The sequence below is a fragment of the Callithrix jacchus genome, chromosome 4, assembly GCF_049354715.1.
Source record: "Callithrix jacchus isolate 240 chromosome 4, calJac240_pri, whole genome shotgun sequence".
NCBI classification, from domain to species: domain Eukaryota; kingdom Metazoa; phylum Chordata; class Mammalia; order Primates; family Cebidae; genus Callithrix; species Callithrix jacchus.
The window spans coordinates 106,615,436-106,640,978 of NC_133505.1; the positions used below are offsets into that span (position 1 = coordinate 106,615,436).

The 25,543-nt window shown below is 34.8% G+C and overlaps 1 protein-coding gene and 1 pseudogene across 9 annotated transcripts in view; one reads left to right on the forward strand and one right to left on the reverse strand.

Moving 5' to 3' along the window:
* Positions 1 to 617: 617 nt before the first annotated feature.
* ASCC3 (activating signal cointegrator 1 complex subunit 3) overlaps positions 618 to 25,543 on the reverse strand; it is a 369,134-nt gene continuing 344,208 nt past the window's right edge. For all 9 annotated transcript variants that reach the window (XR_013534438.1, XR_013534439.1, XR_013534440.1 and 6 more), the window contains 5 exons: positions 9,475 to 9,626; positions 7,736 to 7,883; positions 4,242 to 4,451; positions 1,505 to 1,680; positions 618 to 1,409 (listed from right to left, as the gene is read on the reverse strand). Coding sequence is in view for 4 of the 9 variants with exons in the window: in XM_002746863.7 (XP_002746909.4) it covers positions 1,265 to 1,409; positions 1,505 to 1,680; positions 4,242 to 4,451; positions 7,736 to 7,883; positions 9,475 to 9,626 (831 nt within the window). In the remaining 5 variants the exon portion in view is untranslated. The remainder of the gene's footprint in view (positions 1,410 to 1,504; positions 1,681 to 4,241; positions 4,452 to 7,735; positions 7,884 to 9,474; positions 9,627 to 25,543) is intronic.
* LOC118152927 (DCN1-like protein 1 pseudogene) lies at positions 23,182 to 23,983 on the forward strand (annotated as a pseudogene).

Below are 25,543 nucleotides of genomic sequence, written 5' to 3' on the forward strand. Positions count from 1 at the left end.
CTCATCCTCACTATACTTGGTTTGCTCACAATAGTTACTTAGATTTAATTTTGGGAAGTGAATGCCTGGTTCCCCACAACCTACTTTTATTTCTTCTACTTTTTTATTTAAGCATGGAAAAGATATACACAAGCAATAGGTTCCAATTTCAGAAACACTTAAAATTCTAGTACTTGTAACAATTACATTGGAAAATGTTTTAAAACAATTCATTTTATGGCTAAAAAAACTGAAATTATTTCACAAAGAATTTCATTCCACTAGAATGCATATTATATAAACACTGAATTTTAACAAGTTTTTAGTTTGAAAAAGTATTTTTCAAGATGGAATTTGTTGGGACATAGAGAAATTTTCTTTATTACAGATGAAAACCTACCCAGAGGGCTCAAAATTTTCTGTCTCAGACTTTCCCTGGAAAGCATAAATACAAAGAACTGTATTATATAATCTGTACATGTTCCAACATGAATTAGATTATACTTCTCTCCTTGTGTAAATAAATATGTAAGAAATATAATGAAAATAAAACCTTGAAGTAGAAGGGAAAGAAGGGAGAACAGTTGAGTAAGGGTATATTATGGAAAGGAAGCAGAAGAAAACATTGAGTCAGCTTGTCTTGAAGCAGCACTCTATATATTTTAATTCCCAGGTAACCGTATCTACATTTTCTAAGATTAATAGGCTCTTTGTTATCATTAGGCTCCATAATATAATTTTACATTATATATTATTACAACATTTATGACTATAAGAAATTCTTGAAGCTACTTCTAAATGTGATCATATCAAAGTATAAATTTTGCTAACAAGACACACTGTGTATCACCTTACAGATTTATATTTATCTTTTATGCAGCAGAGTTAGAAATCTGTTACATGTCCTAACACTGCCACATCTCAATATAGTTTTCCTTAAAAAAGAAAAAGCAGCCAAAATTCATGTAAACAGTACATTGTGAGATGTAAAATTTGATTGAGAGTTCTGAAATATCATCTGAAATATACACAAATTAAAATGCTTTTTCATCTTACATATCAAGAAACGCATGAAGATAATGTTATAAAAGGCAACATTTGTTTTTAAAAGGCCACTGTGGTTAACTTTATGTCACTGAAGTCAATACTGCAGTGTCAATTTCCTGGATGGTTGAGGTTAGAAGTTGATCCTTTCAAGGCAAACATCAAGTAATTCAATGTTGTCTAGATGACTGAACAGCCAGAATTCTTAGCCGCTCCTTTCAAATAGATCGTTCAGGTCAGGTTACTCTACTGCCAGGTCAGTCAGGGCATCAACCTCAGTGTTAACCTGTGCAGAAAGACTCGCTTGTGTAACATTGAGATAGATGTCATACTGCTGGTCCAGGCCAAGGTAGCAGTCACTCATGAAATACAGTGTGTAGATATATCTACAATATAAAAATAGAAGAAAAATGTAAAACTACTTTTGTAATCACAACCATATTCAATTCTTTCAGAACTTCAGTAGTAGGATTTTTCTTACCTTCCAGGTATTTCAGGAGTATAAAAAGAAAGGGAAACAACCTGATGATTTCGAATATATCCTACTCTTTTCAAAGCAATAAGTTCTCTCTTATCTACTTCTCCTAATATCAAAAACCATCCTTCATCTTTTGATTTGGGAAATCGAGGAGTAACTGCACAGCTCTCTGGCTTTCCCTGTAAACCAGAAAAAAAGATACAACATTAAAAATATCTAGACTTTCTAAGCCACTTAGTTGTAGTTAAGAGGCTATGTTGTCTTACTTGAAGGCCATACATCAACATAGTTCAGCATATTTATCTGAGATGTTTTAAATTTTCTTCCATTCTGGTTTGGTGTCTGTGACATGCTGTTATCTAACTTACTTCAGGATTCTCTGAGGACATTATAGACACTAGCTGTGGCTATAACTATCAGAATATTTGGCCAGTTAGAATAAAATGCTCTGGATCTTGACAACAAATCAGCAAATTCTCATGCTATTCCTACAGTTAACGTTAATATCACATTTGTAGTTTAACAAATTGAGACATAACCTGTTAACCAAATCTTCCAAAACCTTATTCACAAGAAACTGATGCTTAAGAAAGCAAACAAACATACAAAGCCATCAAGACTAGACTCTGGACCTCAAAATGATGAGTACTATGTCAAATACATACTTTTCCCCTCATCCAAGAATAAAAACTCATGTAAAAAAGCATATATTTTAATATGGAAATATTAAATAACCCCTTCTTTGAGAAATGGGAAATTTTAAATAGAGAAATTTGTAAAATATATTAATTACTACAATCTAAGATTAGATATAATGATAGCATTTGAGGTCTTTATTTTAGATCAATTTTTATAAAATACAAGATTATTCTAATGATTCTTTAAGACAATAACTTTATAGCATAAAATATACTAATAATGATATATTCTCAGACTTCACTCAGTATTCTAGAGGGAGATGCTTCACTTATGGTAAAAAAGAAGGTCAGAGAGTAATATATTTTTGCAGCATTCAGAAACAAAAGTTAGAGTTTTTTTGGCATGATTAAATCTAATTTTTAAGTAAAATATTAAGGTAAAAAAATCATAGTTTTCCCTCATGATTTTATCTTTATGATTATTGCTATTTTCATGATTATTACTATTATTAGTTTATAATCATTACTTTTTTTTGTAAGTTGCAACACATACTGTTGGGGGCAGTGGCTCACGCCTGTAATCCTAACACTTTGAGAGGCCAAGGCAGGTGGATCACCTGAGGTCAGGAGTTTGAGACAAGCCATGCCAACATAATACAAAAAATTAGCTGGGTATGGTGGTGGGAACCTGTAATCCCAGTTACTCAGGATACTGGGGCAGGAGACTGCTTGAACCTGAGAGGCGGAGGTTGCAGGAAGCCGATGTTGTGCCCTTGCACTCCAGCCTGGGCAAAATGAGTGAAACTCTGTCTCAAACAAACACATGCTCCTATTAAGGTTGGGTGTGGTGGCTCATGCCTGTAATCCCATCACTTTGGGAGGCAGAGATGGGCAGATCATTTGAAGTCAGGAGTTCAAGACAAACCTGGTTGACATGGTAAAACCCCATTTCTACTAAAAATATAAAAAATTAGCCGGGTGTAATGGCACATGCCTATAATCTCAGCTACTCAGGAGGTTGAAGCAGGAGAACTGCTTGAACCTGGGAGGCGGAGGTTGCAGTAAGCCGAGCCTGGGAGACACAGTGAAACTCCATCTCAAAAAAAAAGCTCATATTAAAGCCTCTGAAATGCCAGAGACTAGTCAGCTCATACTTATACTGACAGATTTTTGGAATTAGAAATCAAATGAGATGATACTTGAAGGTACAATACTGAAAGAATATCTTAACAATAAAAAGTTACCTATCATTTTGTGTGTGAGAACAGAAAGGAAAATACTAATGAACTACAGTTTCACCCCGACGGCTTAGTCTAGATATGGGAAAGCCCTGAATCCCCTGGGCCAAAAAGAAGACAAATTCTTTCTTATTTTAATTATTATGGCACTAAAAACCAATCTGCCCACATGCTGTGTACTAATATTCTTAGAGGACCAGATAATTAATTTTGGTGTCAGAGGCAACAGAAAAGAGCATAGCAATCTAAAATAAAAATACTGTACAATTTTGGCCTGTATGAACATTGACAAAGCTCGCCTATGCATTAAAATTAAGGACACAGGCAGATGTGGCAACTGAGGCTCAGAAAAACTTAACATCTCATTCAAATTCATAGAGCTAAGTGGTAAAGATTCAGTCTCATCTACTTCTAGCTTAATGTGGTTCCTGTATACCAAAGTGCCTCTAGGGCAGTACTGCTCAAGCTTTAATGCCCTTAAAAGTCACCTGGGGCATTGAGTGAAAGTATAGATTTTGAGATCCCTCCCATTGAGGTTCTGATTCAGCCAGTCTGGAGTGGAGCCAAGGAATGCACACTTTGAAAGGCACTCCAAGAAATTCTGTTGCACCGAGTCTGTATACCATACTTTGGGAATAGTACTCTAGGCAATATATTCTTATGTAAGTTAGATTTTCTGGTGCTGAAAAATGGCACATAAGAAGAACTCACGAATTTCAAAAGACTAACTCTTACTGCTTAAGACCAGTTGAGAAACCAGGATTCATGAATGACACGGGCACATTAGTCATATAACAGATATGTGTGGTGGCGCATGCTGGTACTTGGTGTGAAATATTTGAGAATGGAAACCAAACACTCTACCTTGTGGAACCCAAAGTGGACTCTCTGCAAGCTTACTTGAAGCACATACTCTTGGTCAGCATGCAATTTGATCCATTTGTTGTCATCTCGTTTGTCTGCAGTCAGAGTTGAGACACAGAGTTCATTATGTCCTTCAACTAAGTCATCCCAGGAGCCTTTAACACTTATGCCAACATTTATCACTGGCAAGTGAGATAAGAAATTCCATGCCTAAATAAAAAAAGAAAAGAAAAATAATAGAGGAATAGTTTATATGAAAGGCAACGATCAACTAAAAAATAGTGTGCTTTTAGAAAAATATCAACATTTTAATGTTGGGATTAATTCTGAATTCAATGCGATCGTAGGAAATAACACAGAGACATTCTGTGGACCATTTACCCAGTTTCCTCCAAAAGTAGCATTTTCCAAAACTATGGTACTTATCACAACTAGGATATTGACATTAATATAATCCACTGATTTTGTTCAGATTTCCCCAGTTTTTCTTGTACTTGTGTGTATATGCATGAATGTGTAAAAATAATGGGCTTTTTAGTCTTTTTAATATCTTTTTAATATCTTTGTATAAATAACTATAAGAGGGTTATCATTAAACTTGTGATTCCTTTATTGTAAATCCTTTCTGATACTGAGCAGCTGTTGACCAAACTAAAAAATAACAAGTTAAAAAATGCTGTTGAACTGGTTTGTTTTAGAGAAGCATTTTTTCAGACATTCATGTGACTTCTAAGATGGAAAGCATTACTTGGGGATATAAGGGAAACCTGAAAAAAATTCTGTAATGCAATTATTGATGTTAGTATCCTTCGTTGACCACTTATTGTACATATTTTTGGCCCATACTTCACATTTGTCCTATTTATTCTGAAAACAAATTTTCTTTATATTCTATATATCATAAAGAATTCTATAAGTCTAGGGTTCCTTCTAGAAACAGGTATGAATTTTTGGCATCATCATGCTGAGAATACCAATTAAAATGACACATTAAAAGATATTTTACTTAATTTTATACTTGCTCTTGAAGTGGAAAGACATTTGTGAAAAATCAGTATTCAAACAGCAAGTGCTCACCCATGTTGAATAAGTGAATACCTAGGTCTACAGAAAAGATGTAACAAAAGAAACATGAGGTCACCTTTTTCTAACATATTCAATTGTATGGCAATATCACCATTAGTGAAGAAAACTCGATACATTGGCTTTTTTTAAAATCCATTGTTACCTTCCGAGTTAGTTTTTAAAAGTACATGGTACTTTAAATTTGGTTTTCCTTTTATTCCTTTAATATATACTATAGATTTCCTTATAGGCTTTGATTTTTTTTAGGGCTGCTGAGTATACCTAATTAAAATGAAGTAGCCATGATGAACCAAACTACCTCCCTTAGGAATAAAAAAAATGTAAATTCAATGCAAATTTTCAATTCAACTCCAATCCTATAACTTGCCTTATGAATCTGAAATTATGTCTTGAACTAGATTTTGAAATAGTCAAGCCACAGATTGTACTTCAAGTACAAATGATCGTCTTTCCCCTGCTAGAACCAATAGTCACTAAGTATCAAAGCTGTACCACTTGATGTTCTCCTAGGACTGGCCAGTCTGGAAAAGTGGTTAAGGGGACTTAAATATACCATTTCTATAAACCATTTGAGTTTGTCAGACAACACAAGTAACATTTACCCCATAAAGCAAGACTTCATATGTTTCTTTACTTGTACCATTAAATTAGTTACCAATATAATATTTTGTTATTAGTGATTCATTGGGATTTTACTTTATAAAGTCCCCAAATGTCATATCTGGCTTTAACATATATATATGTATTTTTTTTAGTACTTAATGTTATTATTATTTTCAATCTACAATGTGTACATATATATTTATTGGATATATATATTTATGTATATAAAACATGAACTATTTTTAAAGAAACTGCTAAGACATTTCAATACCAGCCAAACATATTTATCTGAGGATTAATCTTCATCTATTGAATCAGGCAAGAGCACTGCCATGCATACAATTATTTAATTAGCAGCCAAATCCTCTGCCAGTCAGCAGCCGTTCCAGGCATACTGATGGGGTAGAAGATGCAAATCTCACAGTCGTACTGCTTTTTCTCATTACTACTGCAATTAGCACTTAAATTGATGCTTTAAACATACTAATTTCTGGAATAATTCAGGATTTGTATGTTACCTGGGATCGCCTCATTGCAGAGCCGGCACCAGATTGCTCTGCAAATTGAAGCACTTTTGAGCCAAATAACCATCATCATATCAGACAGAGCCAATTTGCATTTGGTTTTAAAGATAACAGAATGGCAATTTATGCAAATAAATTAAGTAAGTTTACTTCTGAGTTCTCCCTGAACTAATTATAACAATGTTCTAGTTTTTCATCACATCTAAAACTTGGCTTGACATCAATGTATGTTGTGTTGGAAATCTGTTGCTGCTAATGGAAGCCTTGTTTTGATTTAAATATATTGTTTTTATTCATAATTTTGATGGTAATTTAGTTAGAAAGGTAGGCATTTATTATGAATATTTAAATAGTATTTTGTGCCAATTTTGGGTTCAACAGAAACTGAACAATCAGACATTAATGCCTGTTATAGTTTTCCCAAGTCTTACTCAAAAATAAGTTCCACTTGGAAAAAAAAAAAAGACATAGTTTAGAAGTTTCTTTAATACCTGCATTTGCAAGTCAATATGTTTATTATGTTATAAATCCTGAATGTTTACTTTGACATGTTTAGGGTAAAATTGCTTAAGACTTGAAGTCTAGATAGCCAAATATTTCTGGCATTGTTCATTCATATTTTTGGTCTTCCTAAAGATTGTTTGGAGACGTGACCCACGCTGTTTTTAACAATATAGATTTAGCTTTCTATGCAAGTTATGTGGTTCAAACCCACACCCCCCCAACACACACAGTTTATTTGAAAGGATACTTTCAAATCTAGAAACAAAGTGATTATAATAATAAGAGAGGGGCAAAAAATAAATAACTGAGGGAACTGCATGAAAATATGCCCAAGCATACAGAAAGAAACACTACCCTGAAGAGACAGAGTAGAAGGCTAGGATAATGCAGCTAAATGATGGACAAGCTACAGGAGGCTTTGCACAACCAGCTTAGTAGCATTTATACTGAAATGACTCATAATGCCAACACTACTATTAATTACTATTCCTCTCATTATTTTTAGTATTCATGTATTGAGTTCTAATTCTAATTTATTGAGTTCTTATTCTATATCAAGAATTGTATAAAGCAGTTTACATAACAGTATCTTGCTTAATTTTCAGAAGAACTTCTTGAGACAGGTATGTTTTCATGTTCATAATTATAGTACTAAATGGCAGAGACAATTTAATACAAGGTGAGCCTGGTTCCAAAATCCATGCTCTAAGTTAGAAAACTCTTGGTACACCTTCTCAGAGTAAAGGAGCCTTCAAAACACTTAAGAGATGGTCTTACCTGCTTTGTTTTTGCAGCTTGTAGTTCACTTTCTACCATGGAGCTAAATACATGGTCTTTCCCTTCACAGGCATGGATCAGTTCAGGAAGGCACTCAATGGAGGTCCGACTCCTTACATGCAAGCCCTTTATAACTGGCTTCCATTTCCTAGGAAATAATATCAAACCAACCAAATAATTGTTTCACAGTACAAACAAGATTTTCTGACAATGGTGGTTTATATAATTATAACTTTTTTTGTTTTAATTAAGATATAACATTTTAAGGCCTTTATGCTAAGTTTAAAAATTCAGCTAGCATTTTACATGGGGTAATAGTCCAAGGCAGTACTGTTATCACTGCATAAAATGTATTAATTATGTGTGAGCTCAGTAAATACTTAGGGTGCACAGATATTGGGTGTTTTTCTACGGGAAGGCACTAATGTGAAGTAATGTTTCCATGCAGATAAAGTACTGATCTGGACCCCTGACATGTGCTTAATAGGTACAGCAAATGTCTTTAATTACTTAAGTAAAGTTTTAAATTATAAATTGTTGGGAACATGAAGTTAAAAGTTCATTTTGAGAATTTTTGAGATTTACAGCATAAGTAGTGCTAGATCCCAGAAATACAGGCCAACTAAATTTTCCAGCAAGAAGAAAAATATAATACAGCACTCTTAAGGGTGACAGGAAAATTCTATCAAATCTCCCAGGCCCCAAGCAGCTTCCATAGCAGACCTGTGTGCTGTGTGGTAGTACCTTAATGTGCCTTTTTTACTGCTGAAACTCTACTCCCATAACTTTTATTCCATACTAAAGGGCTCCTGAAACAGCTTCAGACACATAGGAAGTTAGCTGCCTTTCTCCCTATGCCACCTGCTACCGGTATAGCTCACTCTGAGTGCCTTTTAGTTTCTAGGAACATCCCATGCTAAGGACCCATGTACCATGGAGACAACTGCCCTGGGACCCAATATACTCGAGTCAAATTGAGAGACTTTCCTGAGGAGACTCTGTGTGTGCCTGAGGTTCTTCCTGGCATCTGTGTCCAGGTGTCTCAAATAACTGCCACCCGCTATCCAGCTGACAGAAGTGTGGAGTACACAATGGCAAGCTATAGCCAGATTGTTTTGCTTGTCTACATGACTGTGAACCAATATTTTGGCTACAAAGTATCTCTCAACTGGTGTGAAACATGGTGTGAAAGAAACATTTTCAATTAAACACTGCCAGTCTTGCCTGCATTAGATACTGTTCTTTTCCTTGTGAATGTATTTCAGCCATGTACATGAGACTTATGGGTTAAAAAATTTGATGCTAACATAAACTCTTAACTGTAGGTTATATCTTGAGCTCCTAATATATATAACTACCTAGTTTGGGACATTTTGCAGATGTGCAATTTACTTTTGACAATGGATTTCAGATCCCTCAGATCTCTTCAACAGTGACATTGGTCATTTATTTTGCTTTAGATCACAAAACATTTTAATGATGTCTTCTAAGATAATAATGTAGTCAATGCTTCCAATGGAAAATGATTTAGATAGGAGAAGGTTAAACTGTATTTCAGCTTAGGACTGATGATCAAATTCCAAACAAGAATGTTACGTCACTTGGCCATGTCTCACTCTGGGGAACAGAGGTATTTTCAACGTCAATAACCAATATTCTCTATAACATAACATTTCAGTGGCTACACAGATACTTTTTTAAAAAATTAAAACAATTACATTGAAATGTAAAACAATTACTTGAAAAGGTGAAGATGATGATTTTCTATGTTTGGTAGCGTAAGAAGAGAAGAATCTTTTAACCACCGACCCTGGATCACCATCTGAATCAGGTTGGTGATATTCAGGACAGTCACCAGCCAGCCCTGGTTTGCAGCTACATCAAGCATTGCCTGAACAGGGAAAATGTACATGTTATAAGAATATCATGGTACTTGCCCTCTCCACTGGCAAACAACAAAGAAAGCAAGCATTAGTATCTCTAACTTACCATTCATCAATATACAAACCAGAAAATAAACCGTAGTTGGATTGCAGGGAACAAATCTGATCATAGCATTTACTGTACATTACTTCCTACAAAAGGCCAAATACTAAGTTTTGTTAGGACAGCAAAGATAGCTAGATAATACTGGTACCTAGTATTAAAATAAAGATAAAAACTCAGTGTACTATGAGAGCAAATACTCATATTATTCACTGTATTAAGAACATTAGCAGCTGCATTTAAAGAGTGAATCTCATGTAGTCTTTCAAATTTAAAATCAATAATGGTAAGGAGATAGTTTTTCTTGCCAACAGTTTATTCTCTCCAAAGAATAGGCTAAAGATAGAGGCCTGGTTTTCAATGACAATAATACATCACATACTAGCAAAGGGGGCAAGTGCCAGTGGTACATGTGGAATGATGAGAAGCTATTCATATTAGTCTATACATTTAATCTAATGTTTTATGGACAAACAAAAGGCTGCATTTGCTTAAGGCAAAACTAAACAGTGAAATCTTATTTAAACAAAGGCGAAGTTTACACAGGCAAAGCTATTTCAATTAAATTAGATTCTGGAGAATGCTGACTTAAAGACACATAAGTTAATATCATGATCTTAGGTAGCTATTTTATACAGTTTTAGTACTATACCCTCTTGTTTTGGGAAATGAGATGAAGACAGGAAAAATTAGGTAGGCCTAGCAAATAATTAAAATGATACTTTAATAGTAAATATCTCAACAACAGCAAAATATTTATAAAATGTACAAAATCTGTTGTTAATGGATTTTTAGAAACAATCTTAAGGCATATTATGTTGGAAAAATTAATTTGTATTGTTGATGGAGAAACATTTTCCTTCTGAGCTTTGAATATCCTACTCTGTGTTCTCTAATTTACAAAAAATTTAAAAAACATCTGGCCAAATGAATCTATGGTTTTCTTAGTATGTTACAGAGAAATGGATCAAAATTTCTGGATATCATAAGTAATATGATGGCATGGTCATATTGGTCTTTAGTACCCAGTAACCTGCTAGATACACATCATAAAGATAGACTGTTGGTATAATAGGTATATTTATATATGCACGTGTATATTCATACGTATACACATATGAGTGTACATATTTATAAATATAGGGAAAATTCACTTATATTTTCTTTTTCCCTGTACAGCAAAATATTATACTTTGCCTTTTTTTGAAGTGTATGAGACAACAACTCACGATGAATGCTACTCATAGACAAAAAAGAATAGTTTACAAGTCACAGCTTTAAGGGAAGAGAAAAGGAAGAGAGAAATGAATAATTATATCTAATGCAGCATTATGATGATGTCAGAACTTGTAATGTGGAGTAACTTTGGCAATTTTACTTGTGATTTTATATTGCAACTTGACTGGAAATAAATTCCAGACCAAAAGCTCACATACTAGAAGAGGTAGATGGATGAACCCTATGTTCTTAACTTTGAAGTTTTCATGATGAAGTTGAAAGATTCCATAACATTTATGAGATTTCCTCACAATTTTTCATTGTAGGATCCAGATGTGAAAATGTAAAAAAACACGCTAACTACTTAAATGAAATAAATAAAAAGTTATATCATAAATTGAAAACTATTATTTATCTTGTTTAAATTTAGAGAAAAAGCAGGTGGTGAGCCTATCAATCTGTAATGGTAAAAAGTTTTGTGGCTCCCCAACTGAGTTGAACCAAAATGTTGCTATATGTTTCTCTGCTAAATTACTCCTTAGTTATCTTGTTCTCTTTGCTCCTACTGCCTTAGTGCAGACCTTCTTTTCTCACCTGAATATTATAGTTATTCTTTATTCTCATCTAATTTCAGTCTCTACTTTATATTGTTACTGAAGTGATTTATATAAAGGTAAAACTGATCATAGCATTCCTTTGCTTACGTTTCTTTAATGCTTTTACACTGTGTAGGGGATAAAAAACTGATGCTTCTCTGAATGACACTCAACATCCTCTGATCTATCTGGTCCTTGCTTTTCACTCTGGCCACCACCTGCTCTGTACTCTTAGTAGAGCAATACATAACTACTGGTATTTTCCCACACCGACCTGTGCTTTTAATGTTCATTTGTTTTGCTTCCTTTCTTCTTTTACTCCTCCCCCTTATCCTCCTCTTCCTTGTCCTCCTTTTCCTCCTCCTTCTTTTTCTTTCCTTTTTTAAAACAAATACCATTCCTTGTACTTTGTCCCTCTGGGAAATTCCCATTCATCCATCAAGTCTCATTTGAATGCTACTTTTTACAATGACTCCTCCAGATAGTTGTAGGTACAGTCAAGCACCGCATCATCGTGTTTTGATTAACAATGATTGAACTTACATATACAACAGTGGTGTCATAAGACTATAATACCATATATTCTGTAACTTTTCTATGTTTAAATATGTCTAGATACTTAAATATCATTGTGTTACAATTTCCTACAGTATTCAGTACAGTAACATTTTATACAGGTTCATAGCCTAGGTGCAATTGGCTATACCATATAGCATAGGTGTGTAGTGAACTATACCATCTAGGCCTATGTAAGTACACTCTATGATGTTCACCCATGAAGAAACTGCCTAAGGGCATGTTTCTCAGAACTCAGCCCTGTTAAGCAATGACCGTATTTTTCCTATGCCTCTGCTGTTCTTGACACACTTCACCATCACCCTTTTGTAATCCTCTGTTCCCACAACTGTCCTTTAAAGTATAGGTTCTTTATGGCAATAATCTGGAATCATTCCTTGTAATTCTAGCCCCAGCAGAGTGCACTCAAGAAATATTTATTAAAGAATATAGGTGAAAATCCAATTACAATGGTTATAACAACATTCTGCCTAAGTTATTGTACATCTACCAAAGACATTACAGTATAAGAGAAAAGAAACAATTTTTAATGTCAGATAAACATAAAGTAATCCCCCTTTATCTGTAGTGAATATATTCTAAGACCCTTATTTTACATAATGGCTCTGGAATATAAGAGTAGTGATGCTGGTAATTTGAATATGCCAAAGAGAAGCTGTAAAGTGCTTCCTTTAAGTGAAAAGGTGAAAGTTCTTGACTTCATAAGAAATCATATGCTGAGGTTTCTAAGGCATACAATAAAAAGGAAGGATAGTGTATCCATGAAATTATGAAGAAAAAAAATTCATGTTAGTTTTGCTGTCACACCTCAAACTGCAGAAGTTATGCCACAGAGCATGATACATGCTTAGTTAAGATTGGAAAGGCATGAAATGTATGGGTAGAAGACATGAACAAAACATGTTCTAATTGATTGTTATCAGATTCTGTATTATCCATGGTTTTAGGCAGCCACTGGGGGTCTTGGAACTATCACCCAAGTATAAGGGGTACTGTTGTACAAGATGCCAGGAAACAAGGCCAAAGATAGATCCTGTAGCTCAGGCCAAATTGGAGGATGTGGGCCTGCTTTTCAGTTTGAGTGGGCAAGGCCATGTGACTATTCAGAGATCCAAACCTGATAGGGGATAAGGCCAAGGGATTGTCCAGGTAAATGGACTTGAGGGTCCTGGTATCTTTCAGTGATACACTTCATATGACTGAGCTTAAGATGAGTTCCTTGTGTCTCACTACCTTTTACAGCAGTTTTCCTGGCAAATAAGATCTCAAATTAGAGACGGTTTTGGTAACAACTGGAGAGCATGCCTGGGCTTCCCAAGTAACCCGGAAGTCCTTTTCAGGGATCTAATACTCAGAGATCTAAACAACAAAAGGTTGTTTTGGTACATTGAGGAGAAACAATCCTTGACATTCATTAGCAGCTTAGCAGTAACAGTACGCAAATATTTAATCCCCCTTTACCTCTTATCCACTTTCTGCTTGGCACACTATCTACCAGACAAAGCTAGGATGATTCTGAGTGTTGAGGAAACATGAATGGGGGCTGACTCTGTGTGTGAATTCTACTAAGTTGGAATCAATTTCAGTTAATTGTTGATTCATAATTCTTCATCATTACCAGCCCTGGAAGAATAGAAATGTGATTCAAGCACTGTATCTGCTTATAAAATTATACTACAACTAAAACCTAATTTTATTTAGCAAAAACAATAGGGTTGCCATTTATTGAAGAGAGGTGAGCTGGAGAGGAGGTGACGAGTTTAATTTTGAACACATTTTAACTGAGGTGCTACCATAAAGCCAAGAAGTTCAGGTGAAAATGAGCTCTGGAGAAAGTGTATGGGCTAGAGCTGTGGATGTAGAAATCCTGGGCACAAAGCGGGCAGCCAAAAAAATTAAAATGAGCATGTATGGAGCAGAGATAGGGGAAGCAGAGTGAGGCTTACCTGGAGATGATGTCTGGAAAGGCAGGGGGAGGGCAGCTAAGGTAGTCTCACAGGCACTGCTGAAATAGTCGTGATTAGGATGGAAGTTTGTTAAGCATCTACTATTTGACAAACACTCTGTTAATCACTAAGTTATTTAATTTAAACCCATTTTTCAGATGAAGAAATTGTGGCCTACACAGATAAGAAAACTACCTACGGCTGCACAGCTCTGGTAAATGGGTACAGCAGGGACTTGAGTTTTGGGGAACCTGACTACAAGTGCTTGCTTTAACCAATATAGTATATTGCCTATGAAGTTCAGGATAAGAAGGAAGATGTGTAGACTTTGAATAGGTCCATAAATTAGAATTAAAGATTCCATGAGGAATGTGCATACTAGATAAATCAAAACTTTGAGAAGTTTTCCTGAAAGACAGAATGTAAGCAAATATTGAGTTTGGATGAAGTGTAATCAGTAGTGTGATTCACAAACACATGATATTGGTTGAAGAGTGGGTGTGGTAGACTAGAAAAAGGTTTAGCCTGAGAGTTTAGAGTATTGTGCCTTTAAATTAGCTGTAAGACCTTGGGAAAATCACCTAATCACGGGTATTCATTTTCCTTATCTGATAAATCAAGGAGTTTGATTAGGTGCTTTTTAACAGCTTCTGTCTATATTCAGTAAGCTTTAATTTTTCAACAATAAAATGCCAACATACTCATACTCTATGGTTATTTGTTTTTACAGAGCTTACTTTCTATTTTTCCAGGTGAACTGTAATATCCTTGAGGTTAGGGGTAGTACATACTAAGCAGGAAATAAGCTGTACAGAGAAAAGACCCTTCTGGGGTCAGAGAAAGATAAGTTACCTGCTTCCAGGGTCTATGGGCAAGAACTCACTATAAAGAGAGGCTTCTCTTGGTCCCTGGAGACCTCACTCACAGAGAGTGAATGAACAGAGAAGCTATGAGGTGAAGAGAAGGGAAATTGATAGCAATTATATTAGAGAGTCTCAATCATCTCAGTAAGTTGGAGGCGATGTCTCTTGCTGGGGGGAAGTACCATAAAGGAGCACAACAATGTTTGGAATAAGTACTGGAGAGAATTAAAGATGTGAATAAAAACTAGAGCAGCTGTGGGTTTCAACAGCATGATTTTATAGTAGAAACAATGAACTGTGGATTGTTTCCAGCAATAATAAATACGTATAATTTGGATGTGAAAGTAGAGAATTCAAATGTCAATGGTTACCCAGGAAAGTGAGAAATATTAGGGTACCAGTGACATTACTGTTGAAATGGCCAACTCTGGTGTTAATGCTGTTTAGGGTAGCAAGTGAAGTCACAAACTGAAGGAACTGAGGAATAAATTAAGAGATCAGGAAGGGAATAAGAGATTACAGATCAGAAAAAGAGTAATGTTCCAACTGATTGATAAAGATGCTGTGGTCCGAGAGGAGACCACACTCCTTGGCCTACTTTAAGCACTACCTTCTTGATACCAGTGATATCAACAAGGTAATGATTAAAGTAGTTTGAATATAACAGTTAGGAATATGGGATGCATGCAATTATAATATTAAAAGGGTCATCTGTTGAGCCGCCACTATGATGGAGCTGAAAACATAGCAAGTAAATCCATGAATTCATTGTGAAAAGCTCCAAACAGTGAATTATGTAAAGTCAGACTGTGTAAAGGGTATGCTATATGGTGTGATGAAAATATCTGTATAGTATTACACAGATTATATAAGACTTTCACTCACAGCTCTCACCTTACTTTAGAATACTAACTATGAGGCAGGCATTAATATTACTCCCCTTCACAGAAAGGGGACCTTAAGCTTAAAGAAGTTTAGTGACTATGTAATCATGCTGGTAAAAAAAGTGATGAAGTGAAGGCTTGATTTTTGCTTTCCAGTTTCATATATTTGCTCTATTAAATGTGCTGATTTCCACAGATCCTGTCTTTCTTCAAAAAGAATCTGAGGTGGCTTACATCTGTCCTCTTTTTCCTACATAGCAGAAAAATGCAAACTCCAAACAAAATTATTGTGTATTTAATTGATTATTGTTTCTGTCAGTAAATTTTATCAACATGCTTTTTGAAAATCTAAAATTTTAAAATTAATTTTAACCCACCATTTCGTTATAACTACATCTTAACATTTATCTTCAGGCACTTATCTTTTGAAACACAACAGAATTCTAGTTTTAAATAATCTAAAAGTAAAATAGGAACATTGAGCACTGTGATAAAATTAACCAAATTTTATTGCAAGAAATAGCATCCCTGATGTAGGCTACTAAAAGAAAATCTACATCATTAAATGTACATAAAAAGGTAGGTTGAAAGGCGTATAATAAAATATAGCTGTAAGGCTCATTATTTTAAAAATTTCCCCTAAAATCTAAACTTCAGTTTAAGGAATACGTCAGCTTAATCCTTAGTGTCCTCGAGTCTCTGTGGCTGTAGGGTGTATGCATGGAGTTGGACAGATGGTGCTCCAGCCTCTCTCCCCTTCTTAGAATTCTTTAGACTTATACTCTCTCTTCCTCCCTTTATCCTTCCTCCTCTTCAAGGAACCTTTTCTCCTTTTCTCCATATCTCTTGTCATCATCGTAATGTATCTAGTGATAGTACAGGGATTACGATAAACGCATGAAAATAAGATCATTTCCAGGAGTAGTGGCTCAGGCCTGTAATCACAGCACTTTGGGAGGTGAAGGTGGGACAATCAGTTGAACCCAGAAGTTCGAGATCAGCCTGGGCAACATAGTGAGACCCCCATTAAAAAAAATGCTGGGTATGGTGGTGTTATGTGCCTGTGGTCCTAGCTACTTGGTGCCTGAGGTGGAAGGATCGCTTGAGCCCGGGAGGTTGCAGCTACTACACTCCAGCCTGGGTGACAGAGTGAGACCCTGTCTCAAAAGAAAAAAAAAAGAAAAGAAGATCATGACAGAGGTTGAAGTGATACACAATGTTGTTATGTCTGTTCAAATTAAATGACATGAGGATGACATATTGTCATCAGAGTTTAAAAGAGATTTATTTATGCCAAAATGAGAAAAATTACATTAATTTATGAAAACCAAGTTATTTATGAAGTATCACAAGAATGCAAAACACTATGGAAAGATCATCAAAAACAGGAAAGTCTGAGAAAGAGGAGCCTGAGAAATGACTACTGAATTTAATGGGATATTCACAATGAGATTCTAGAATAGAAAAAGCACATTAGGGATCATCAAACTTTGTATACCTTTATCAAAATGTTACATGTACCCTCAAAATAGGCACAACTATTATATACCAAGAAAAAAATTTTAAAAAGGAAAATAGAACATTAGGTAAAAAATAAAGAATTCTGAGTAAGTATAGACTTTAGTTAAGAATTATTTGCCAATATTGGCTTATTAATTGTAACAAATGTGTCTTACTAATATATTTAAGATGTCAATATTGGAGGAAAAATAGGCTCTAAATATATGGAAACTCTGTACTATCTTTGCAACTTTTCTGGAATATAAAAATATTCTCAAACAAAAAGTTTACTTAAAAAATTGTGGAAATTGATCCTAGGCAGCTTGTTAAAACATTAGTTGTTAGACATCTGCTAGAAAATGCACTATTTAGTTCAAGAGCTCCCAGAAGTTTTACAATGATGGGAAAACCCTAAAAAGCTTTCTTGACAGAAAAGCACACTCCTTTAAAGGTTCAGGTCAGTTGCAAGTAATGATACAATATTTTGTCAATAATTAAAATGCTATAAGTACATTTATAAGAATCTTTTTCAATAGCAACAGTTGTTCATAGTAACTTTCTCCTGAACTTTTACCCCCAGAAGGTTAGCATTCAGGAAGCTCAGCTGCTGTCTAACAAACTTAATTAATCAAAAAGTCATTTCCGAGCTGTAACTATGAGTAAAAGCGCTTCAAGTGTGCTAGCAAGCCTACAAGTTAATCAAAATGCTAATGCAGTACAAATTAAAGTTGTGATTAACATTTCACAGTAGCTGCTTAAGTGAATTGATCACACAAATGGGTTAAGCATTACTCATTTCCTATAGCCCCAACCGGGAAAAGGGTTGTTATGTGGGTATGAGGAGAGGAGCAGGGGGAAGAAGGATTCTTCATAATAGCATCATATCATCAATAAACCACCACCAAATTGTTATACAAAAGCTTACAGGTAAAGTCACCCAAGGGGAAAACAGCCTTCCAAATTACATTATAGTCCTTGAAAGAAGAATGGCTATAAATCCACAAGAGTAAGTAAAGGTGTTTAACACCTCAAAATCCACACATTTGTATTAGTTTTGGAAAAGCCAAATGCATCAGCTCTGTATCACTTCCCTAGTGGAGAATGGTGCTTTGTTTTAAGTGGTGTGTTGGGTGTTCTACTGTGGAGATAAAATGTAGCTTTGACCATCTAGGACTAGGATTCTGCACCACTGTGTGGTCCTTTGCATTTGGAAGAATAATCACTCAGGATTAAGTTCATTTAGAATTATTTGTTCTTAAATAGTCATCCATTAATATGTCATGAGGTTTTTATGGCAACATATGAGCTCCTGGCAGTCTGGCCAGGAAGGGAGCCTGAATTAGACTTCACTTTCAACCCTACGAATATGATAAGGTCACACTAATATTTACAATAAATAAACTACATTTTTTGGTAGATAATTCCGATTTGGCAGAAAATCTTAAAAACATTGTAAGAATCCACACATAAAAAAATCTTCTTTTCCAATCTTTTCTATAAAAGAAATAGAAAGAAAAAAGTGATATATTTATTTTAGTTACCTATGATATATTGAGATCTATATACTCCAAGCATTGTACCCAAGTCACCTTAACAGTTGGTGACATTATAGTTAAGTTTCCAGCATATTTTGGATGATACAAAAGACCCCAAATGTATACTCAGAGAATTAATGCTCATAGTTCCTTGAAACATATCCATAAATTACTTATAATTTACTAATCTTTTTCTCAAAATGATTAGAAGAAGGTTTCTGAAGCTTCTTGTACAGCACTGTCTACCTTAAAGATAATGTTTTCTTGGTCTAATAAGAATTTAAACATTTGAAAAAATTCTACAAAAATACACAAAAGATTTTATCTACCATTTGCTGTATCGAAACATTTCTTACAAGTATTGGATTAAGGATTTGACCAAGTACTTCTATTGTTAAGCTCGGCAATACCTGGACTATTTTCACTGCTAACTGTATTTGAACTCTGCAATTCTAAAACTCATTTGTTTAAATGACACTGACATTCTTTAATACATTGCCAACCCACTGAACCTGTGCTTAGTGCATCCATAGGTAAACACTCATAAAGGTTACTTTAGCCTTGCTCCATGGCAATTCTACCTCCTGGCATCATAAAAAATTCCTATGCTTTTTAATCTACTACAAATGAGAATCACTTGTTAAAAATATAGAACCAGCTTACAGTCATATTTTTCACTTAAAATAATTTTAATGAAAAATACCCATATCATTATATCTTATTTTTTCTTCCCTTATCTTATTCTGTCCTATTCTCAGACTCTACTGTGTGTATCCATAAATGTACACACACATCTTTTTAATTTTTTTAAGATGGCATCTTACTCTGTCATCCAGGCTGGAGTGCAGTAGCATGAATCATGGCTTATTGCAGCCTCAAACTCCTGGGCTCTGATCCTCCTGCTTGAGCTTCCCAAGTAAGTGGGACTACAGGTGAATGCCACCATGCCCAGCTCATTTTTTTTTTATTTTTTGTAGAGATGTCTCACTTTGTTGTTGCCCAGGCTGGTCTCGAATTCCTGGCTTCAAGTGATCCTCCTGCCTCAGCCTCCCCTTGTTGGGATCACTGGCAAGAGCCATTGCACCTGGCCCATACATGTCTTAAAGTTATCTATTAATATACTTTAAAAAATAGACTGAAGAAAAAATGCATTTTCAGAATATTTGTGAGTTACAGGAAAAATATAATACTAGCTATGTAAAATTAATATACTTTTAGTTTATCAGAAGTTGTTACCGAGATTAAGAGGTAGAATTGTTTTGGAGTTTAAGCTAAACAATCCCACCAATAAACTTGTAAAGGTTTGTTTTTGCAAATATAGGAAGGTTGTTGGAATGAAAAAGTTATGCCCATATAATTTATATACTTCTTCCCTTGATTTACATAGTTGATTAAAGATATTTTTTAGCTAGCACTTATGACAACTGATAAAGCCTACTAGAACATTTTGACATTAATTGGAGTTTACACAGTATCTCACATGTGAAAGAGAAGAAAGACTGGAAACTCTGTAGATCAAAAAGACTTGTCTGCTCATCCTATGGAGTAGTCATTCTTTTATTCCTTTACTTTCTTAACTTGCTTTCACAAAAATAAAAATAAAAGTAAAATTAAAAAAATGAAAGAGGGGAAAGGATTCCCTATTTAATAAATGGTATTGGGAAACTGGCTAGCCATATGCAGAAAGCTGAAACTGGATCCCTTCCTTAGATCTTATACAAAAATTAACTCAAGATAGAATAAAGATTTAAACATAAGACCTAACACCATAAAAACCCTAAAAAGAAAACCTAGGCAATACTATTCAGGACATAGGCATGGGCAACGACTTCATGACTAAAACACCAAAAGCAATGGCAACAAAAGCCAAAATAGACATATGAAATCTAATTAAACTAAAGAGCTTCTGCACAGCAAAAGAAACTATCATTAGAGTGAACCGGCAACCGACAGGATGGGAAAAAATTTTTGTAATCTGTTCATCTGACAAAAGGCTAATATCCAGAATCCATGGAGAACTTAAACAAACTTATAAGAAAAAAACAACCCCATCAAAAAGTGAGTGAAGGATATGAACAGACACTTTTCAAAAGAAGACATTTATGCAGCCAACAAACATATGAAAAAAAGCTCATTATCACTGATCATTAGAGAAATGCAAATCAAAACCACACCAAGATACCATTTCACATCATTTAGAAGTGATCATTAAAAAATCTGGAGACAACAGATGCTGGAGAGGATGTAGAGAAATAGGAATGCTTTTACACTGTTGGTGGGAGTATAAATTAGTTCAATGATTGTGGAAGACAGTGTGGCAATTCCTCAAGGATCTAGAACCAGAAATACCAGCAATCCCATTAATGGGCATATCAAAAGGATTATATATCATCCTATTATAAAGACACATGCACATACATGTTTCTTGTGGCACTGTTCACAATAACAAAGACTTGGAACCAACTCAAAAGCCTATCAATGATAGACTGGATAAAGAAAATGTGGCACATATACACCATGGAATACTATGCAGTCATAAAAAAGGATGAGTTCAGGTTTTTTTGCAGGGACATGGATAAAGCTGGAAACCATCATTCTCAGCAAACTGACAGAAGAATATAATACCAAACACCACATGTTCTCACTCATAAGTGGGAGTTGAATAATGAGAACACATGGATTCAGGGAGGGGAACATCAAACACCTCTCGGGGGGTAGGAGGCTAGGGGAGGGATAGCAGGGGATAAGGGTCTAGGGGAGGGATAGCATTAGGAAAAATAGCTAATGTAGATGATTGGTTGATGGATGCAGCAAACCACCGTGGTACATGTATACCAATGTAACAAACCTGCACACTCTGCACATGGATACCTTAGAACTTAAAGTATAATAAAAAAGACATGGGTGTTAAAAAATATATATAAAATGTAATCTCCCCTATTAAATTTAGATCCAAGAATATATAAAACAATAGAAACTTATCCACAAGCACTTAGCTCCTTAAAGGTCTTCCTTTGACACTGAATCACCTAGAATACTATTAAAGCAGCTGTGCTTTAATACTTCCATTAGGGCAATGGAATATAAATTCAATCTGTACCTTGGTATGTAGAAGACAGATCTTTACATTCTTCCTCAATAGTAAAGAGGAGAGATTTGCTATCTTTTGGAGAATTGGTAGGTCCATATGTTGGGGCAAGGAACTCTGAAAGTGCCTATTACTTATAGAAGTTTGAAGTTTTTCAAATGTGTGTGTGTGTTTGTGTGTATATGTGTGCATGTTTACTGCAGTAAACCTATGCAGAAATTATTCCAGTGTGCACATACCATTCATTATAGGGTTATCTTATAATTATGATGCTATTCTTCCTTCTTCCTATGGACCAACAATCTGATCTTTCTCCCATTATTTTCAATTATTGTGGATTTATGGCAGAAGGCGAGGAAACAAATGGTTAATTCATTAGTTTATGTAGTAAAATTGAAAACTTGAGAAGATGCACAAGCAGTTGATACAAAAAAAGCAAATACCCTACCAACTGGACACTGTAGAGTGATAAAGCAGTTACAAATATTCAATCATATTAACAAGCCTCTCTTAGAAACTGGTTAAAGTAATTATATGCAGACTGTTGAAAAGGGAACCAGAGTAATTAAAGGGAAGTGATTTGAGTATACCTTGAAAAACAGGGATTAAAAATATTATTTATGGTCTAATGGGGGTTCATGGTTAAAAATGTAGAAATTCCAGTGAGGTTCTCACTAGATCACGGGTACTATTTAAAAATCCATCAATATAGGACAAAGGGAACACAGTGAAATACATTTTTATGGTATATCCAACCTCTGATGAAGGCTGGTTTTGCCTTCTGATGTGATTTTGGGAAAGTTGTTTAGTCTTCAACTGCAAAACAAGAGTAACAATTGTACTGCTTCACTAGACTATTGTAGAAAATGCATCAATTAAATGCAAAGCAAATACAACAGAGCCTGATACAAAGAAAGCCTTCAATCAATGTTCACCATTACCACCACTGTTATGATGTTTGCCTTATGGCCCATCATTAAATAGTGATTTTTTTTTCTTTTTTGGTAGGAGGTACAGGATGGTGTGCAGTTCTTCAAATATTCTGGTATAATTGGGTATTTAACGTATATTAATTCCAATTTAAGTTTGAAAGCATAGGTTTCTAGAAATCTTTCTAATTCGTATATACTATCACATTTCTGTGTGTGTGTGTGTGTGTGTATGAGATGTGTTTTCCTTTCACGAATTAACATCATTTTTCTTGTAGTCTTTAGGAATATTGCTGTTCATTTGCTGCAGAGCTGAAGAAGGGAGGGAGAGGCCTGGAGGACACCAACATAAACAAGTTGAAATCATCGCAGAAGGGTAAAGTTTGTCAGGTTATGATCTTCACACAATCTAGTGAAAAAGCAGCAGCAAATTGTATATTTCAAAATGACTGGAAGTTAGACGCAACAGACAATTTTTGCCAAAATTCCCACTTCATATATGAGAGAGTGTAAAATGATCATTAGACAGGAAGAAGTTAAAACAACTGTACAATAGATACAAAGTTCCTCAAGATGAGAATACAATTGGAATAGATGGTACACAGCAGTTCTGTGATGACCTGGCACTCAATCCAGCCAGCATTAGTGTGTTGATTATTGCATGGGGTTCAGAGCAGCAACACAGTGTGAGTTCTCCAAACAGGAGTTCATGGATGGCATGACAGAATTAGGATGTGATAACACAGAAAAACTAAAGGCCCAGAAATCCAAGACGGAACAAGAATTGAAAGAACCAGAATGATTTAATGATTTTTAACAGTTTACTTTTAATTTTGCAAAGAATCTAGGACAAAAAGGATTAGATCTAGAAATGGCCATTTCCTACTAGAACTCAGTGCTAAGTGGAAGATATAAATTCTTAGATTTATGGAATAACTTTTTGTTGGAACATCATAAACGATCAATACCAAAAGACATTTGGAATCTTCTTTTAGACCTCAGTACAATGATTGCAGATGACATGCCTAATTATGATGAAGAAGGAGCATGGCCTGTTCTTATCGATGACTTTGTGGAATGTGCACACCCTCAAACTGCTGGGACCAAATGTACAACAGTGTAGCACTAAAGGGACCTTCTAGAATGTACATAGTCTGTGCAATAAATACAATAGAAAATGGCACAATTTCTGCTGGCTGGACTGAACTGAAGATCAATCCTCACAATTGAGACAAAACTTTAAGAATACATCTTGGATCACATCATATTTCATTCTTCTATGGTGGTTTGGGCTTGTTTTCTAGTCTGGGCTGCTCTAAACGTTTATAATTCCAGCACTGCGGATTTTATCTTATATCTGTGGACCATCCTAGTTTATTCTCCCATAAGACTTATGGTGATTATTTTGAGGTTTCCATTCTCTTCTAAAGCACCATGCTGTCTTCATCAGAAAACAGTTGGCTTAAGAATTAAACATATGAACAACACAAAATAATTTGTAAAAACTTCTTAAATATACATTTTGGGCCAGTTGCAAAGACTATGCTCATAGCACTTCCAATGACTGGATCCGGAATGGTGCTTTGGTTTGGGGGATTTTTTTTTTTCCTGGCAAATCACATGTGTTGTTGATGTGTCTAGAGTATGTGATGAAAAACAATGTCAAAATAACCTACATGAAAATTTTTTATAACTTGGTGCCTACCTGAAAAATGTATTGTGTTTCAGATTCCTGATTTCAAAAGGTTCCACAGAACTAGTCTGCGCTTACCTTACTCATATTTACATACAGGAGCTTTCATTTAGAAAATGTCTGCATAATGTTAGATTCTACTCCTGTCTACGTTTTGCACTACATCATTGAACTTCATTATGCTTTTGAAATAATGACAGGCTTATCTGCCTGTCACATAAATTAAACTATTTAATTTGTTTTGAATGTTTTGGATCGCTACACAATACAGTATTCTAAATTTAGGCAAGAGGGGTTTGTTTTGTTTTGTTTTTATTATTTTTTTTGTCATTGCACTATGAAACACAAAATTCCTTAATTTGTAAGAAGATAGTAGGTGTTAAATTTTGAAAATGGTTGTGATGAGCTATGAAGTTCAGTCTTTATAATATAGGTACTGCTCTTTCAAATAGTCCATTTATGATGATTCCTTATTTTGTTGAAATTGCTTTAACTGCCAATCACTGTGGTTGCCAAATATTTACTTCAGGAGCAAAGATTTTTCAAACAAGCATATATAATGCAAAATACCAATCTGGCTTCTAGTCTTTTTTACTGTTTTTGTTTCACTCAGATTAGCTCAGTTCTCTCATGAAAGCAGAATGCTATCTTGTTTGTATTTTTTTTATTATAAGACCCATGACTTGCTTTTATGCTGAAAATGGTCATTTCTCTGTTCATTTACTGACATGTGAAGAAGGGTTTCTTGCTTTCTTAAACATTTCTGTAAGGCAGGCTAGAAATGTAATCAAATGTTAGATGATTATGGTCTTTTGATAGGCACAGATTCTGCTTAGTATATCTAGGCACTCTAAGGTCTAGGGTTGTTATTAACAAAAGAATGTACTTCAGAATAGCAGTACATTTTATGAAAATATGGAAATTATTTTAAGAAACAATGATACATTAAAACTATCTTTTATTTACATGATTTTGAAATAGATTAGAAAGTTTT